We start from the raw sequence: 16,378 nt of genomic DNA, 5'->3' as shown, positions 1-16,378 counted from the left end.
GACCATGTCTCCCCACGCTTCCCACGTCTCCCTACGTTAACAGAGCTCCATGTTAAGAGGGCACTAAAGAAATAGGATAAATAAAATACCATTTTGGAGATGCTAACAGCAGAATCTGCTGTGAACATTGGCCAAAGTGGTGGGAGGAAATTCAGACAACACAGCCATCCATGCCTCTCCCTTTGCTCACGCTTCCAGGGTGTGTGTTGGGCGGGGGGGGGGGGGGGGGGGTGTTGCTCTCGCCAGAGGATGGGCTACAGGGCTGGGGAGCTCTAAGGATCAGTGCCGGGGCCCAAGCTAACAGCAATAAGTAGAGGGCTCACCACTTCCTGCCAGAGGTTGTAGAAATCACTTCTCTGTGGTCCATTGAACCAAAGGGTCAACCACACAACAGCTAGGTGTGTGCAAGTTGGACGCTGGAGAAACCTGATGAGGCCAGAAGGACAGGGATACTCCAGAGGAAGGCTCTTGTGCAGTAACTTAAGACGAAGATAGGGTCATTTTGAAATCATGTCTGAATCCCAGTGAGGCGCGTTCCGACATGGTTCAGCTTGACCGCTTTATGTAAACATTGAAGTGCCATCGCCTGGCCAGGACAAACTTTTCCCAGAAGAGGATGTTCTCTCAACTCAAGAGGAAGAGGACAGTGGAAGCAGGAGAGGTGATGTCATGAATGTTAAAGAGCCCCTTCCTTTGAATGTTTTTTAATAGAAGAGACAGAGTTCCAGGGGGAGGGGGCAGTTCAGAGAACTCCTGCTTTTGGGGTCCCCCACGGGAATACCTTTGCCCAGAAGGGCAAAGATGGCCTTCACTGGGGAACAAAGTGGAAACTACTTCAAGAAATTAAGAGGAGATAACCAAATCAGAGGAAGTAAATATTAATGGGTAAAGTAGGGGAGTCAAAAAATAGCAATAATGTGCATTCCCCTTTTACCTATTATTGTTAGTTCTAGCATTTTAATCTAAAGACATATGGACTTCCAGCTACTAGTAATCATTGAATCACACAGCTCTCTCTCAGCCCAGAAATATTGCCTGTCAACTTTCTTCTTTTAAAAAAATATTTCTCATAAAAGTTACTTATTCATTGTAGAAAGCGTAGAAAGTACAGAAGCGATAAAGCCAGACATAATAATCACTCATAAAATCTCTCTACTGATAACATGTCAGTGTATTTCCTTCATCTCTTGATTTATATACACAGATTATAACTTCCTATCAGCACCCCAGGTCGCATTATCACGTGCTTATCACGTGCCAGGCATTAAGATAAACTTTCTACAAGCTTTCTCTCCGCTGACCCTAGAAACAGTATCACGGGGCAAATAACTCTCGTACATAATAAAGCTTAGGGGGATGAAATAATCTGCACAAAATACAAGAAGAGGCAGTCTTCAAAATTCACCCAGAGTCTATTTTTAATAAAACTTATTTGTTTCATTTTTATATGGGTGATCACATTCCCATGTCATTTAAACACAGCAGTTGCGGGAGGGGAAGGAAAAAAAAAAAAGAGGTTAGAGTGGAAGAGAGCCAAAGCATAAGAGACTCTTAACTGAGAACAAACTGAGGGTTGATGGGGGGTGAGAGGGAGGGGAGGGTAGGTGATGGGCATTGAAGAGGGCACCTTGTGGGATGAGCACTGGGTGTTGTATGGAAACCAATTTGACAATAAACTTCATATATTGAAAAAAAAATTTTTTTAATTTAAAAAAATTTAAAAAAAAAACCACAGCAGTTGCGCCGTGGTATTCCGAACGTCAAAGTCCTCAAATCCTCTCTTACCTCTTGAGCAAATGGTTTCAAACTTTCCAGTAATATCATTTTGAAAATAAACAACACTGTATGTACACCTTGCGTTCATCTCTGACCTCTGATTGTTTCCACACAACAAACTTACACCTTTTATACCTAATACTTTCACATTTAGGAAACTATAATTTGATATTGTCAAAGAGCCCTTCAGTTCACCTCTTATGCACAGCAGTACAAGGGAGTTTCAGATATTTTTAAACAGCTAATACCTTAAGCTCTCCTTGCCCCAGCACACACACAAATTATTATCCATATTCTGTAAAGCTTCTTGTTTAGTCTTGTGATTATTCTCATGGTTGAAATGTAGAAACAGTCTTTTCAAACCACCTCATTCCCCTGAAAATTTTATTGGAGTTGCACTAACCTCACAAATTAACTTGAACAGAACTATAGTTATGACAATATTGAATTTTACCACTTGGAACCATCACCCATCTCTATATTATTCAAACTGACATGATCATAGGAAAGTTCTGGGGTTTTTTCTTGGCTTACTCACTTTTTTTTTTTTTGGAAGGGAGGGAATGGAGTAATTTCTTTACATAGTTGCTTTTTGATAAGGACTTTTTATTCTATTTTCTAATTAATGTTTGCTGCTATTTGAGAAAGTTGTTGATTCCTCTATTTTATAACCAATTCTTTTATTTCATTTGCTCTAATCATTTTTCAGTAGACTCTCTTAGGCTGTACAGGCAAATTGCTCTCACCCAAAAATAAGAACTTATTTCCAATAATGAGAAAAGGTCCGTTTTGTATTTTTGCCTTATCAAGTTAGCTAAAACAATTCCCAAACTTTGTTCCATGCTATGTTAAGAGTTTTCAGCTTTAGGGGCGCCTGGGTGGCGCAGTCGGTTAAGCGTCCGACTTCAGCCAGGTCACGATCTCGTGGTCCGGGAGTTCGAGCCCCGCGTCAGGCTCTGGGCTGATGGCTCAGAGCCTGGAGCCTGTTTCCGATTCTGTGTCTCCCTCTCTCTCTGCCCCTCCCCTGTTCATGCTCTGTCTCTCTCTGTCCCAAAAATAAATAAACGTTGAAAAAAAAATTTTTTAAAAAAGAGTTTTCAGCTTTAAAAAAAATTTTTTTTCCATCAAATAACTTTAACCCATGAAGCACTAGGTTAGAATTTCCAGAACAATACTGGTTGGTAGTAGGTGTTGCAGATATCCTGATACTGTGTAGTGCTCTAATATTTCACCATTGAATTAATGTTGGTTATTGGTTTGGAAAACTATATGTATGTTAACACAATCTTTTAAATATCTAGTTCATGATAATTGTTTTTTTGTTGTTAATTAGTAGTAAAGATTAAAATTTATCAATGCATTTTTTTGTTGTTGTTGCTAAAATCCAATGGATTTTCTTTCATAACCTACCCTACCGGAGGAAAAAGATATAAAAAGTTATAACATATAGCTAGTCATCTTTATGTTCTTAGAATAAACCTTACTTTGCCTTGGTAAACGATCTAAGAGAAAAAAATATCATTAAAGTTTTCTTTCAAATGTTAATTTCTACAAGTTTCCATGTTTGTGCTCCCTTTATCAGGCTGTGACATATAGAGATTCGAGTTCAATATTAATTCTACATTAATCTCTTTCCTTGCTCAAAAACCATTTGTAAAGCATAGGAAAAAAACCCTGTTCCTTGAAAATTCCAATGAACTTGCCTGTAAAATTTTCCAAGTTTAGCTTGTTGAGGGAGAGTAATTCTCATAAAACTTTACAAATCACATGCATTTGCAATTGTCTTTATGTATTTTAACTCTGAGTCATTTTAGAGTTTTATATTTTCCTATAAAATCTTTCACTTAATCCACATATTCAAATTATTAGCATAGCATTATCTCTAGTAATATAAGCTTAATCTTTTCCAAATGTACGGTCCTGGCTCCTCATTTCTAATGTTGCGTATTTGCATTTTTACTCATCTCTTCTTGATTGGACTTGCCATAGATTTGTTCATTTTGTGACCTTATCAAAAAACAAACTGTTGGATTTTTATAACAGCTGTTTCTTGAAGTTGTTATTAATTTATGTTTCTTATCTTAATTACTTCCTTCAGTGTCGTTTATTGTTCTTGTTCTAAATTCTTAGATTGGGTGCTTAATTCATTTCTTTTTTAGTACTGATTGGATTTAAAAGTTACGATTTTTCCTTTCTGAGTACAACATCTCAAAATACAACTTTGCAAGCACGCCCCATAAAATGCTCTCATAATTTTTTGATATATTCTACAATAATTTTCTCTGCCACCCAATTATTTCAGTGTTTTCTTACTTTTCGGCTTGTTTTTACTTTCCAAATGGCTACATAGAAGTCAATAAACATGCAAAATAGGTACGTGCAACTGGCCTATCAGAAGTTTAAGTTCCTGAATGGTAGGAAGGAGGCAGGATAACTTACACAGGGAAACAAGTGTGTAGGATAAACTGGACTGAGTTAGCTGTGCTTCTGAAAGAGCTCCAGGAGGGAATACTGAGGTGGTCATTAAGAGGATGAGTTGGAGAAGTGCAGTGAGAGCAGCTGGGAACTGGGCCCTTTCTCCTCCCACACTTGCACTACACAGGAGACAGCATGGACATGGCCCACTGGCTAACCAGTGAATAGAGGAGGGGTGTCCGGGCTCAGAGAAATGGGATGATGTCCCTGACGCCTACTGACTGTAGGAGGAAAAGAGGCTACTCCTCCCAGAAGCTGAGCTCCCACATACCCCACTTGACAGCACGCCCAAAGAAAGAAGATAACCAAGAATCATACATTTAAGAAAGAAAACCACAGGAGATAAAACTTAAAATGGAAAGGAAAAGAGTACAGCTAAAATAGTAAATTGAAAACTTCAATGTTGGTGTAATTACCCTCAATGAAGAGACTAGAAAGAATATGGCACTGTTAAAACATAACGTGGTCATGAACAAATCAGCAATCTTGGTAAAGAAACAAATTCAATACATGTGCCAAATAAGCAGAATGGAAACTTATGAAATAAATTAGTGAGCTGGATGATCTAATCAAAGATTTCTCCCAGAACACAATGAAAAAGGCCAAACGGACAGAAAGTATCAGGAAAACAATTAAGAGATATAAAGAACAGATTTCCAAAATCCATTTGATACACATCCCAATAATAAAGAACAGAGACGATATAGTAGAATAAACATAAGAGAAATTTCCCTAAAGTGAGATATATATTTTGAAATTAAATGGGTCAAAAGTCATACAAGATTAAAAATAAAAACACTGAGGTGGAGGGGCCAAGATAGCAGAACATCATGGAAGGTTTTTTTTTTGCGCCTCTCATCCCTGAAATACAGCCAGATCAACACTAAACCATCCTGCACACCTAGAAAACTGATTTGAGGATAAACACAACAATCCGCACAACCTGAACCACAGAACTCTGCAGGTACCAGCAGCATGGAGAGGTGAACCAGGGGAGACAGCTGCAGAGGGCAGGGACCTGTTTTTGCTTGCAGAGAGAGGACAGAGAGAGGGGAGAGCATGGAAAGCACCCCCCTCGCCACCCCCCGCCCCTCACCCGAAAGCAGCTAGAGAGAAAAGAAAGAATACACAAGGGACTGGAAAAAAAAAAGGGAGAAAGGAGAAAGGAGTTTAAATCCCATTAAGACTCTATAAACAGGGAGTGCAGAGTCTGAAACTCTGCAGCTCGATACTGGTGGTGCTCTGGTGGGAAGGGCAAATCTCCAGGAGCAGAGAGCCAGGTCCGAGGGGTCCTCAGGCCACACGGGCAGAGGCAGTTGCCCTGCTGGGAGGGTATCTGGTAGAGGCTATTCAGCATCCTCACAGGCAAAGGTCCCAGTGAACCCCAGAGAACAGCCACATTACCTGGAGATGGAACAAGGACATTAAGGGGGAAACCTGGCACCAGATGTGTGTTGAGATTTTCCATAACCCCCGAAACGCCGCTGCTACATGATCTTGGAACTTTTTCTTGAGTGGGCTAGCACCCAGCCGCAGTCTCTGGACATCAGCAGCGCGGTCTCCCAAATGTTCCTGGGGGTTGGCTGGTACTCGGCTATTGCTTAGTGAGACCCTCCCATAGAGGGACTGAGCACGTCAAAGCCACAGTCCCTCAGAGGTGAGGGGTTGGGAAACTCAGCCGCAGCTGAAATAAAACTTAGGAGGGAAGTGCCGCCTGGCAGCCTAACAGATTGGTCACAGACAGTGTAGAAGCGGGGAGTGGATGGAAGCCAGAGACAAAAGAGCATGATTGCTGGTTGGGGAGAGCAAAGAGTTCTAATACTAGAGACTGGGTAGCTGGGTGATGCCATTTTCCCCCTCCCACACATGCGCATACACATCTTACAGGTGCCACAACAATCCACCCCAGTAAGCTGAGCAGCACCATCTAGTGGAGAATGGAGCCATTACACTAAGCCCTGCCCAACTTGGACAATCTTGCTCTTCAGGAACAACACAAGTCTCTCCACCCTGCTTAGTTTATGGACTACAAAGTGCTTCATAGTTCGACTTCTACGGGAAATTGATGTAATTTCAATTGTACTTCAGTTTGTTTGCTGGTCCATCTATTCAATTTTTTTTTCTTTTCTTTTCTTATACTTGAATACAGAAAGAGAAAAAATTTATTTTTTATTTCCATTTCTACTAAAAATATTTTTCTTTAATTTTTTTTCCACTAAATGTTTTCCTTTTTTGTAAATATTTCAAATTCTATTTTTATACTGCCACAATTTCATTTTATTCTATTACATTGTATTCATTTTTTCAAATTTTCAAACATTTTCCTTTTTTTTTCTTTTCTTATCTTTCCCTTTATTCTCTAATCTATCAAGCTCCTTTCAACAACCAGACCATAACACACCTAAGATCAAGCATCCTTTATTTGATTTATTTTGTGTTGTTTTTAATTTTTTAATTTTAAATTTTTTTTACCTTATTAATTCCTTTTCTTCCTTCAAAATGACAAAATGAAGGAATTCACTCCAAAAAAAAGAATAGGAAGAAGCAATGACAGCCAAGGACTTAATCAACACAGATACAAGAAAGATGTCTGAAACAGAATTTAGAATCACAATAATAAGAATACTAGCTGGGGTTGAAAACAGATTAGAATCCCTTTCTGTGGAGATAAAAGAAGTAAAAGCTAATCAAGATGAAATAAAACATGCTATAACTGAGCTGCAATCTCCATGGATGCTGCAGCGGCAAGGATGGATAAGGCAGAGCAGCGAATCAGTGATATAGAGGACAAACTCATGGAGAACAATAAAGCAGAAAAAAAGAGGGAGACTAAGGCAAAACAGCATGGTTTAAGAATTAGAGAAATCAGGGGCGCCTGGGTGGCGCAGTCGGTTAAGCGTACGACTTCAGCCAGGTCACGATCTCGCGGTCCGTGAGTTCGAGCCCCGCGTCGGGCTCTGGGCTGATGGCTCAGAGCCTGGAGCCTGTTTCCGATTCTGTGTCTCCCTCTCTCTCTGCCCCTCCCCTGTTCATGCTCTGTCTCTCTCTGTCCCAAAAATAGATAAAACGTTGAAAAAAAAAATTAAAAAAAAAAAAAAAAAAGAATTAGAGAAATCAGTGACATTAAAAAGGAACAACATCAGAATCATAGGAGCCCCAGAAAATGAAGAGAGAGAAAAAGGGGTAGAAGGGAAAATCATAGAGGAAAATTTTCCTAACCTGGGTAAAGACACAGACATCAAAATCCAGGAAGCACAGAGGACTCCCATTAGATCCAACAAAAACCAAACATCAACAAGGCATATCACTGGCAAATTCACAAAATACTCAGTCAAGGAAAGAATCATGAAAGCAGCAAGGGAAAAACAGTCCTTAACCTACAAGGGAAGACAGATGAGGTTCAGAGCAGGCCTATCCACAGAAACCTGGCAGGCCAGAAAGGAGTGGCAGGATATACTCAAATGTGCTGAATCAGAAAAATATGCAGCCAAGAATTCTTTACCCAGCAAGGCTGTCATTCAAAATAGAGGGGGAGATTAAATGGTTCCCAGACAAACAAAAATTAAAGGAGTTCGTAGCCACTAAACCAGCCCTGCAAGAGATGTTAAGGGGGACTCTCTGAAGGGAGAAAAGACTGGGGGTGGGGGGACGGTGGGAAGCAACAAAGACTAGAAAGGACCAGAGACCACCACCAGAAACTCCAACTCTACAGGCAACATAATGGCAATAAATTCATATCTTTCAGTACTCACTCTAAATGTCAATGGACTAAATGTTCCAATCAAAAGACACAGGGTAACAGAATGGATAAGGAAACAAGATCCATTTATGTGCTGTTTACAAGAGACCCACTTTAGACCTAAAGACACTTTCAGATTGAAAGTAAGGGGATGAAGAACCATCTATCATGCTAATGGTCACCAAAAGAAAGCCAGACTAGCCGTACTTATATCAGACAATCTAGACTTTAAAATAAAGACTGTAAAAAGAGATGAAGAAGGGCATTATATCATAATTAAGGGGTCTATCCTCCAAGAAGACCTAACAATTGTAAACATTTATGCTCCAAATGTGTGAAAGCACCCAAATATATAATTAATCACAAACGTAAAGAAACTCATTGATAATAATACCATCATAGTAGGGGACTTCAACACCCCCCTTACAACAATGGACAAATCATCTAAACAGAAAATCAACAAGGAAACAATGGCTTTGAATGACACACTGGGCCAGATGGACTTAACAGATATGTTCAGAACTCTTCTTCCTAAAGCAGTGGAATACACATTCTTCTCCAGTGCCCTTGGAACATTCTCCAGAATAGATCACATACTGGGACACAAAGCAGCCCTCAACAAGTACAAAAAGATTGAGATCATACCATGCATATTTTCAGACCACAATGCTATGAAACTCAAAATCAACCACAAGAAAAAGTGTGGAAAGGTAACAAATACTTGGCAACTAAAGACCAACCTACTAAGAAATGAATGGTCTAACCAAGAAGTTAAAGAAGAAATGAAAAAGTACATAGACCCAATTAAAATGATAACACCACAGCCCAAAACCTCTGGGACACAGCAAAGGCAGTTATAAGAGGGAAGTTTTGGGGCGCCTGGGTGGCGCAGTCGGTTGAGCGTCTGACTTCAGCCAGGTCACGATCTCGCGGTCCGTGAGTTCGAGCCCCGCGTCAGGCTCTGGGCTGATGGCTCGGAGCCTGGAGCCTGTTTCCGATGCTGTGTCTCCCTCTCTCTCTGCCCCTTCCCCGCGTTCATGCTCTGTCTCTCTCTGTCCCAAAAATAAAAATAAAAAACGTTGAAAAAAAAAATTTAAAAAAAATAAGAGGGAAGTTTACAGCAATCCAGGCCTTCCTACAGAAGGAAGAAAGGTCATAGATACACAACTAACCTTACACCTTAAAAAGCTGGAAAAAGAATAGCAAATAAAACCCCAAACCAGCAGAAGACAGGAAATAATAAAGATTAGAGCAGAAATCAATGCTACCAAAACCAAAAAAAAAAAAAAAATGATAGAACATATCAATGAAACCAGGAGCTGGTTCTTTCAAAGAATTAACAAAATTGATAAACCCCTAGCCAGTATGATCAGAAAGAAAAAGGAAAGGACCCTAATAAATAAAAAGCAAGATTTAAAGAGGAGAGATCACAGCCAACACAGCAGAAATACAAACAATAACAAGAGAATATTATGAGCAATTATACGCCAATAAAATGGACAATCTGGAAGAAATGGACAAATTCCTAGAAACATATACACTACCAAAACTGAAACAGGAAGAAATAGAAAATTTGAACAGACCCATAACCAGTAAGGAAATCAAATTAGTAATCAAAAATCTGCCAAAAAACAAGAGTCCAGGGCCAGATGGCTTTCCAGGGGAATTCTACCAAACATTTAAAGAAGAGTTAACACCTATTCCCTTGAAGCTGTTCCAAAAAATAGAAATGAAAGGAAAACTTCAAAACTCTTTCTATGAAGCCAGCATTACCTTGATTCCAAAACCAGACAAAGACCTCACTAAAAAGGAGAACTATAGACTAATTTTCCTGATGAACATGGATGCAAAAACCCTCAACAAGATACTAGCCAACTGCATTCAACAATACATTAAAAAAATTATTCACCACGACCAAGTGGAATTTATACCTGGGATGCAGGGCTGGTTCAATATCTGCAAAACAATTACTGTGATTCATCACATCAATAAAAGAAAGGACAGTGCTTACTTCGGCAGCACATATACTAAAATAAAAGAAAGGACAAGAACCACATTATCCTCTCAATAGATGCAGAAAAAGCATTTGACAAAATACAGCATCCTTTCTTGATACAAATCCTCAAGAAAGTAGGGATAGAAGGATCATACCTCGAGATCATAAAAGCCAAATATGGAAGACCCACTGCTAATACCATCCTCAATGGGGAAAAACTAAGAGCTTAAGGTCTCAGTTCCATAAGGTCAGGAACAAGACAGGGATGCCCACTCTCACCACTGTTATTCAACATAGTATTGGAAGCCTTAGCCTCAGCAATCAGACAACACAAAGAAATAAAAGGCATCCAAATCGGCCAGGAGGAGGTCAAACTTTCACTCTTCGCAGATGACATGATACTCAATATGAAAAACCCAAAAGATGTCACAAAAAAACTGCTAGAACTGATCCATTAATCCAGCAAAGTTTCAGGATATAAAATCAATGCACAAATCTGTTGCATTCCTATACACCATTAATGCAGCAACAGAAAGAGAAACCAAGGAATTGATCCCATTTACAATTGCACCAAAACCCACAAAATATCTAGGAATAAATCTAACCAAAGAGGTGAAAAATCTACACACTAAAAACTATAGAAAGCTTATGAAAGAAATTGAAGAAGACACACACACACACACACACACACACACACACAAGGAAAAATATCCATGCTCCTGGATAGGAAGAACAAATATTGTTAAAATGTCAATACTACCCAAAGCAATCTACATATTCAATGCAATCCCTATCAAAATAACAGCAGCATTCTTCACAGAGCTAGTACAAACAATCCTAAAATTTGTATGGAACCAGAAAAGACCCTGAATAGCCAAAGAGATCTTGAAAAAGAAAACCAAAGCTGGAGGTGTCACAATCCCAGACTTCAAACTGTATTACAAAGCTGTAATCATCAAGACAGTATTGTACTGGCACAAAAACAGACGCTCAGATCAATGGAACAGAATAGAGAACCCAGAAATGGACCCACAAACGTATGGCCAACTCATCTTTGACAAAGCAGGAAAGAATATCCAATGGAGTAAAGACAGTCCCTTTAGCAAGTGGTGCTGGGAAAACTAGACAGAGACATGCAGAATAATGAACCTGGACCACTTTCTTACACCATACACAAAAATAAACTCAAAATGGATGAAAGACCTAAATGTAAGATAGGAATCCATCAAAATCCTCGAGGAGAAACCAGGCAAAAACCTCTTTGACCCCGGCTGTAGCAACTTCTTATTCAATATGTCTCCAGAGGCAAGGGGAACCAAAGCAAAAATGAACTACTAGGACTTCATCAAAATAAAAAGCTTCCACAAAGCCAAGGAAGCAATCAGCAAAACTAAAAGGCAACTTACAGAATGGGAGAAGATATTTGCAAAGGACATATCAGATAAAGGGTTAGTATCCAAAATCTATAGAGAAGTCATTAAACTCAACACCCAAAAAACAAACAATCCAGGGAAGAAATAGGCAAAAGACACAAATAGACACTTCTCCACAGAAGACGTCCAGATGGCCAACCGACACATGAAAAAATGCTCAACATCACTCATCATCAGGGAAATACAAATCAAAACCACAATGAGATGCCACCTCACACCTGTCAGAATGGCTAACATTAACAAGTTAGGCAACAACAGATGTTGGGGAGGATGCGGAGAAAGAGGATCTCTTTTGCACTGCTGGTGGGAATGCAAGCTGGTGCAGACACTCTGGAAAACAGTATGGAGTTTCCTCAAAAAATTAAAAATAGAACCACCCTACAACCCAGCAATTGCACTACAAGGTATTTATCCAAGGGATACAGGTATGCTGTTTCGAAGGGGCACATACACCCCCATGTTTATAGCAGAAATATCAACAATAGCCAAGGTATGGAAAGAGCCCAAATATCCATCAATGTATGAATGGATAAAGAAGATGTGGTATGTATATGTGTGTGTGTGTATGTGTGGAGTATTACTTGGCAATCAAAAAGAATGAAATCTTGCCATTTGCAACTACGTGGATGGAACTAGAAGGTATTATGCTAAGAGAAATTAGTCAGAAAAGGACAAATATCATATGACTTCACTCATATGAGAACTTTAAGATACAAAACAGATGAACATAAGGGAAGGGAAGCAAAAATAATATAAAAACAGGGAGGAAGACAAAAGATAAGAGACTCTTAAATATAGAGAACAAACAGAGGGTTGCTGGAGGGGTTGTGTGTGGGGGGGGGGAGTGGGCTAAATGGGTAATGGGCTTAAGGAATCTACTCCTGAAATCATTGTTGCACCATGTGCTAACTAACTTGGATGTAAATTATAAAAAATAAATAAGTTATAGAAAGTAAAAAATAAAATAATAAAACACTGAAATTTCTTACTACTGGGGAAGGGAGCCAGGGGAAAGGAAGGAGGAGAGGAAAGAAAAGAGGAAAGGTAAATAAATGGAACAGAGAAAATTCAAAGAGTCAAAAAAAAAAAATAACAGAAAACAAGAAAATATAGCTACAAAGTAAATTATGTACCAAGAATATGTGCAAAAGCACTAGTAATCACAATAAATGAGAATATACTAAATTAAAAGAGACTATGATACTGGGTAAGAAGAAAACCAGCCACTTTTTATCACTAGAAATATAATTTAAACCAAATGACACAGAGAGGTTCAAATTAAGTGATAGAAAAAGATATCGCCAAATTCTGACAAAAAAGCTAGCAGAGAAAATATTAGAATCAGACAAAATAAAAAGACAAAAAAAGAAATAAAGCTGAAAACCACCGAATAGGAAGACTAGTCCATTTCATATTGATAAAAATCTGAACTAAATGACAGGTTCCCTGTAAGTCTCATTGTTTGGAACTATTTCCTATGTCCATAGCTGAACCAGTCACGTTGAGGAGAATGGAACTCCCAGGAGCAGTTAGACCCTTTGGGATTGGATCCCTGGAACCGGGAAGTGCCTACCTTCTCTGAAACATGGCCCATGCCAAGTAAAATGTATACTGAGGAAAAAAAATCAGTGTTTTAAGAGAAAGGCAGGCAATAGATAGCATTCAATACATCACCCTGAAGTTATCACAACACACAATTTATCCCTTCACAGCATTAATTACTACAAAGTGATTGATCACTATAAATTTAAAAATATAGTGTTTTATTTCTCTGTCTCCTTTTAATTGTCTATCTCCTCCATTAAAAAGTAAACTTTGGGAGGTTAGGGTTCTGGTCTATCCTGCTCTAGCATCCTACAAAAGACTCCAAATATAATAGGAGCTCAATACATGTTTGTTGATTGGCTGGCTGGCTGGCTGAATACTGGGATAGATTACTCTGAGGTAGATCCACCAGAGTAATAGAGTGAAAAAAAAAAAGCCAGAAAAGGAAAGCTTTAAAGTGGTATTAGGGGCGCCTGGGTGGCGCAGTCGGTTAAGCGTCCGACTTCAGCCAGGTCACGATCTCGCGGTCCGTGAGTTCGAGCCCCGCGTCGGGCTCTGGGCTGATGGCTCAGAGCCTGGAGCCTGTTTCCGATTCTGTGTCTCCCTCTCTCTCTGCCCCTCCCCCGTTCATGCTCTGTCTCTCTCTGTCCCAAAAATAAATAAACGTTGGAAAAAAATAATAAATAAATAAAGTGGTATTAAATACTGTTACAGAGTTAGAGAGGGAGACAGGGATTGCAAAAGACCACTGAATTGAATGGTCAGAAGGGATTTACCTTTGGAGAGCAGTTTCAGTATGATCATTACTAAATGTAAACCAGAACATAAGGAACAAAGGGCAAAATGGCTAATAAATATGTGATTACAGGAAGATTACCTTTGTCTTTGTCTTTTTTTTTCTGGTAGAAACAGAAAAGATAGTATCTCTGAGGATAGCAGAATTAAGGAAGGGGTTATTTTAGAAAGGCAGGAGTAAGTGTAACTGTTCACACACACACACACACACACACACACACACACAAAGTAGTGAAAAGAGAAGAACATATTGAGTGTATAGGGGGAAAGGGAAATTATAAAAAAATTTCTAGAAGAAACTGAAACCTTAAGGAAGAACCTACTGTTCCCAGAGTAATGAAAGAATATGAAAGAGACACAGAACAAAATAAATGTGCTATCATCTCAACCTAACCTAGATTATTTGCTGATGACTCACTTCATGGCGGGAATTCACTAAATATTTGTTGAATGAATGAAAAGAACAAACACATGAATAGATGTGATGTTATACATGTTTTTTTTTTCCTGTATCTTCTTACCATAAACATGATCCTTATTTTTTTAAGCTAAATCATTGAAGTGATACGGAATGAGACTCTACCAATCAAGAAATGCCCTTCTGTGGACATGTAAATAATAGAGTGGAAAAAAGTAGAGAAATAAAAATAAGGTAAATACCCTCATATATTCTACTGATACTGAAAACTCTAATGATGGAATTATGTGTATGTCAAAGTTATTCATTTTACTGAAAGCTACAGTAAGTAAAGGGAAATAATTTATGCAAAAGAAACATACGCTCAGTCAATAACCAGAAAATATGTATGTATCAATATTTGTCTAACTCTAGAAGAAAAACAAGATTAAGAAATAAAAAGCTTAATTCTCACTGTTTAAAATAACTGCTCAACCTGAAAATTAAATCCCAGATCTGATTTTCTAATCTGTTGAGCATTCTCTTTGTGAAATGTTCTACTTTTAATGGTTTTCACGTTCCAAATATGCTCCCAAACTTTATAAAGTACTATTTAAAATTCACTAGAAGTTATTTTTATATAAATCATATCCTACGCTGACTTCACAACATTCTCCTCAGTATCTAAACACCTCAGGATTTGATACTGACTTCAAAGGTCACAGAAACAGACTAACATTTACATATCCCTTGACAGACATTATTGAAAATACACCACGAGTATATACCAGACTTAGCTTCTATGTGCTAATTACTGCTGACTGTTACTATAATATTATTTAATTGTGCTTTCATTATGAGGTCTTTGTCAAAACAAAGATATTAAAAAAACACCAAGGAATAAAAATGTTTTCTGGTTTCTTCCTTTTTTACATAGTAACTTAATAACTAAATACACAACTTACATTATTTCCTTCAATGATTTAATTATTACCTCCTATGCACAAAGCAGTTGAGTGACACAGTCATTTAGACTGCATGCTGGCAGAAACAACAAACAAGGAAGGGGGGGACCACTGTTGGAAGGAGGGTAGCACTTAGAAGGGTCAAATTATAGCAGTGACGATACATACAGCCTATTTCATAAAACGATTTTACACACAGTTGCTATAATAAATTATGTTGTGCAGCAAAGGCATAAGGAAAATAATTTGAACTGAATCAAGGAAATCAAATGGGAGTTAGAAGTCAAGTTAATTGTACAAATGAAGAAATGGCTTTGAGAGAGATTCTGGACAAAAGGACAGGATTTATCAGCCACCAATATGGCAAGTTGGAAAATAATGGTGGGGAAGGTAATGGTGTCCAACTAGCTGAATAGTCTATTTTGCTTCTTTAAAGGATCTGGAATGAGGTGGTGCCTTGGAGCTAACCACTGATCATCATCTGATCCCTTGCTGAGGAGCCGCTGGCCCCATCTGAGCAGATGTAGGAAAGGCAGGTATGACCATCAAGTCACGACATTGAATGTTTTCAGTCAACATACCAGAAGTTTTAGATTCTAACGAGAATTACCCTTTAAGCGCTCTTCTTACGAAGCTCTGCCTTCATTTCCCTGATTTCTGTTGCTCAGAATAATTTGGAATACCTCACAAATTCATATATATGTGTGGAGTATCTTTCGTTGTATAACAGGTGTATTTTTAGGTGAACATTTAAGCCAGTTTCATAACTTTGTATGGATATCTATTATTCATTATTCTATGGACATGATTTGTAATTTCATACATCTTTGGTTTGAAAAAACGGCAGTGACAGTGATTGCATTTTGCAAATCAGAACTTCTCTGCAAACTGCTGGCCTCCCTCCAGCACACATACTAGATGGCAAACCCCATGAGGCTAAGTGTCATGAGAGTTTTGACCCAAAGTTTTGACCACACCCCACCATACTCTTAAAACACACCAAAATCTCACCTTTTATATTTCATGGGTTTTTTTTCACAATTTTCATATATGTAAGTATTTCTGTTCAGAAAACTTTAAAAATTATCTAGTATTACAAGCAAACAATTAGCAGTGACCAATAAGGTCTTGTGACTACCTTCTGACGTTGTTCCTCCTTCATCTTTTGCAATTTCTTATTTTCTCCTTCCTTTAGAGAATCCTTATAAGCCCAGCTTCTGGCCTGTGAATGTACAGGAAAAAAAAACCCATAGGAAA

At 38.5% G+C, this 16,378-nt stretch overlaps 1 protein-coding gene across 2 annotated transcripts in view; it reads right to left on the bottom strand.

Moving 5' to 3' along the window:
* Window positions 1-16,378, bottom strand: part of EPSTI1 (epithelial stromal interaction 1) — a 98,386-nt gene that overhangs the window by 19,590 nt on the left and 62,418 nt on the right. For both annotated transcript variants that reach the window (XM_030311438.1, XM_030311448.1), the window contains one exon: window positions 16,260-16,343. In XM_030311438.1, the coding sequence (XP_030167298.1) occupies window positions 16,260-16,343 (84 nt within the window). The remainder of the gene's footprint in view (window positions 1-16,259; window positions 16,344-16,378) is intronic.

The sequence above is a fragment of the Lynx canadensis genome, chromosome A1 (genome assembly GCF_007474595.2).
Source record: "Lynx canadensis isolate LIC74 chromosome A1, mLynCan4.pri.v2, whole genome shotgun sequence".
In the NCBI taxonomy this organism is placed as follows: Eukaryota; Metazoa; Chordata; class Mammalia; order Carnivora; family Felidae; genus Lynx; species Lynx canadensis.
Note: the sequence above shows the minus strand (reverse complement) of the source record. Positions and strands in the feature narration are given on the sequence as shown.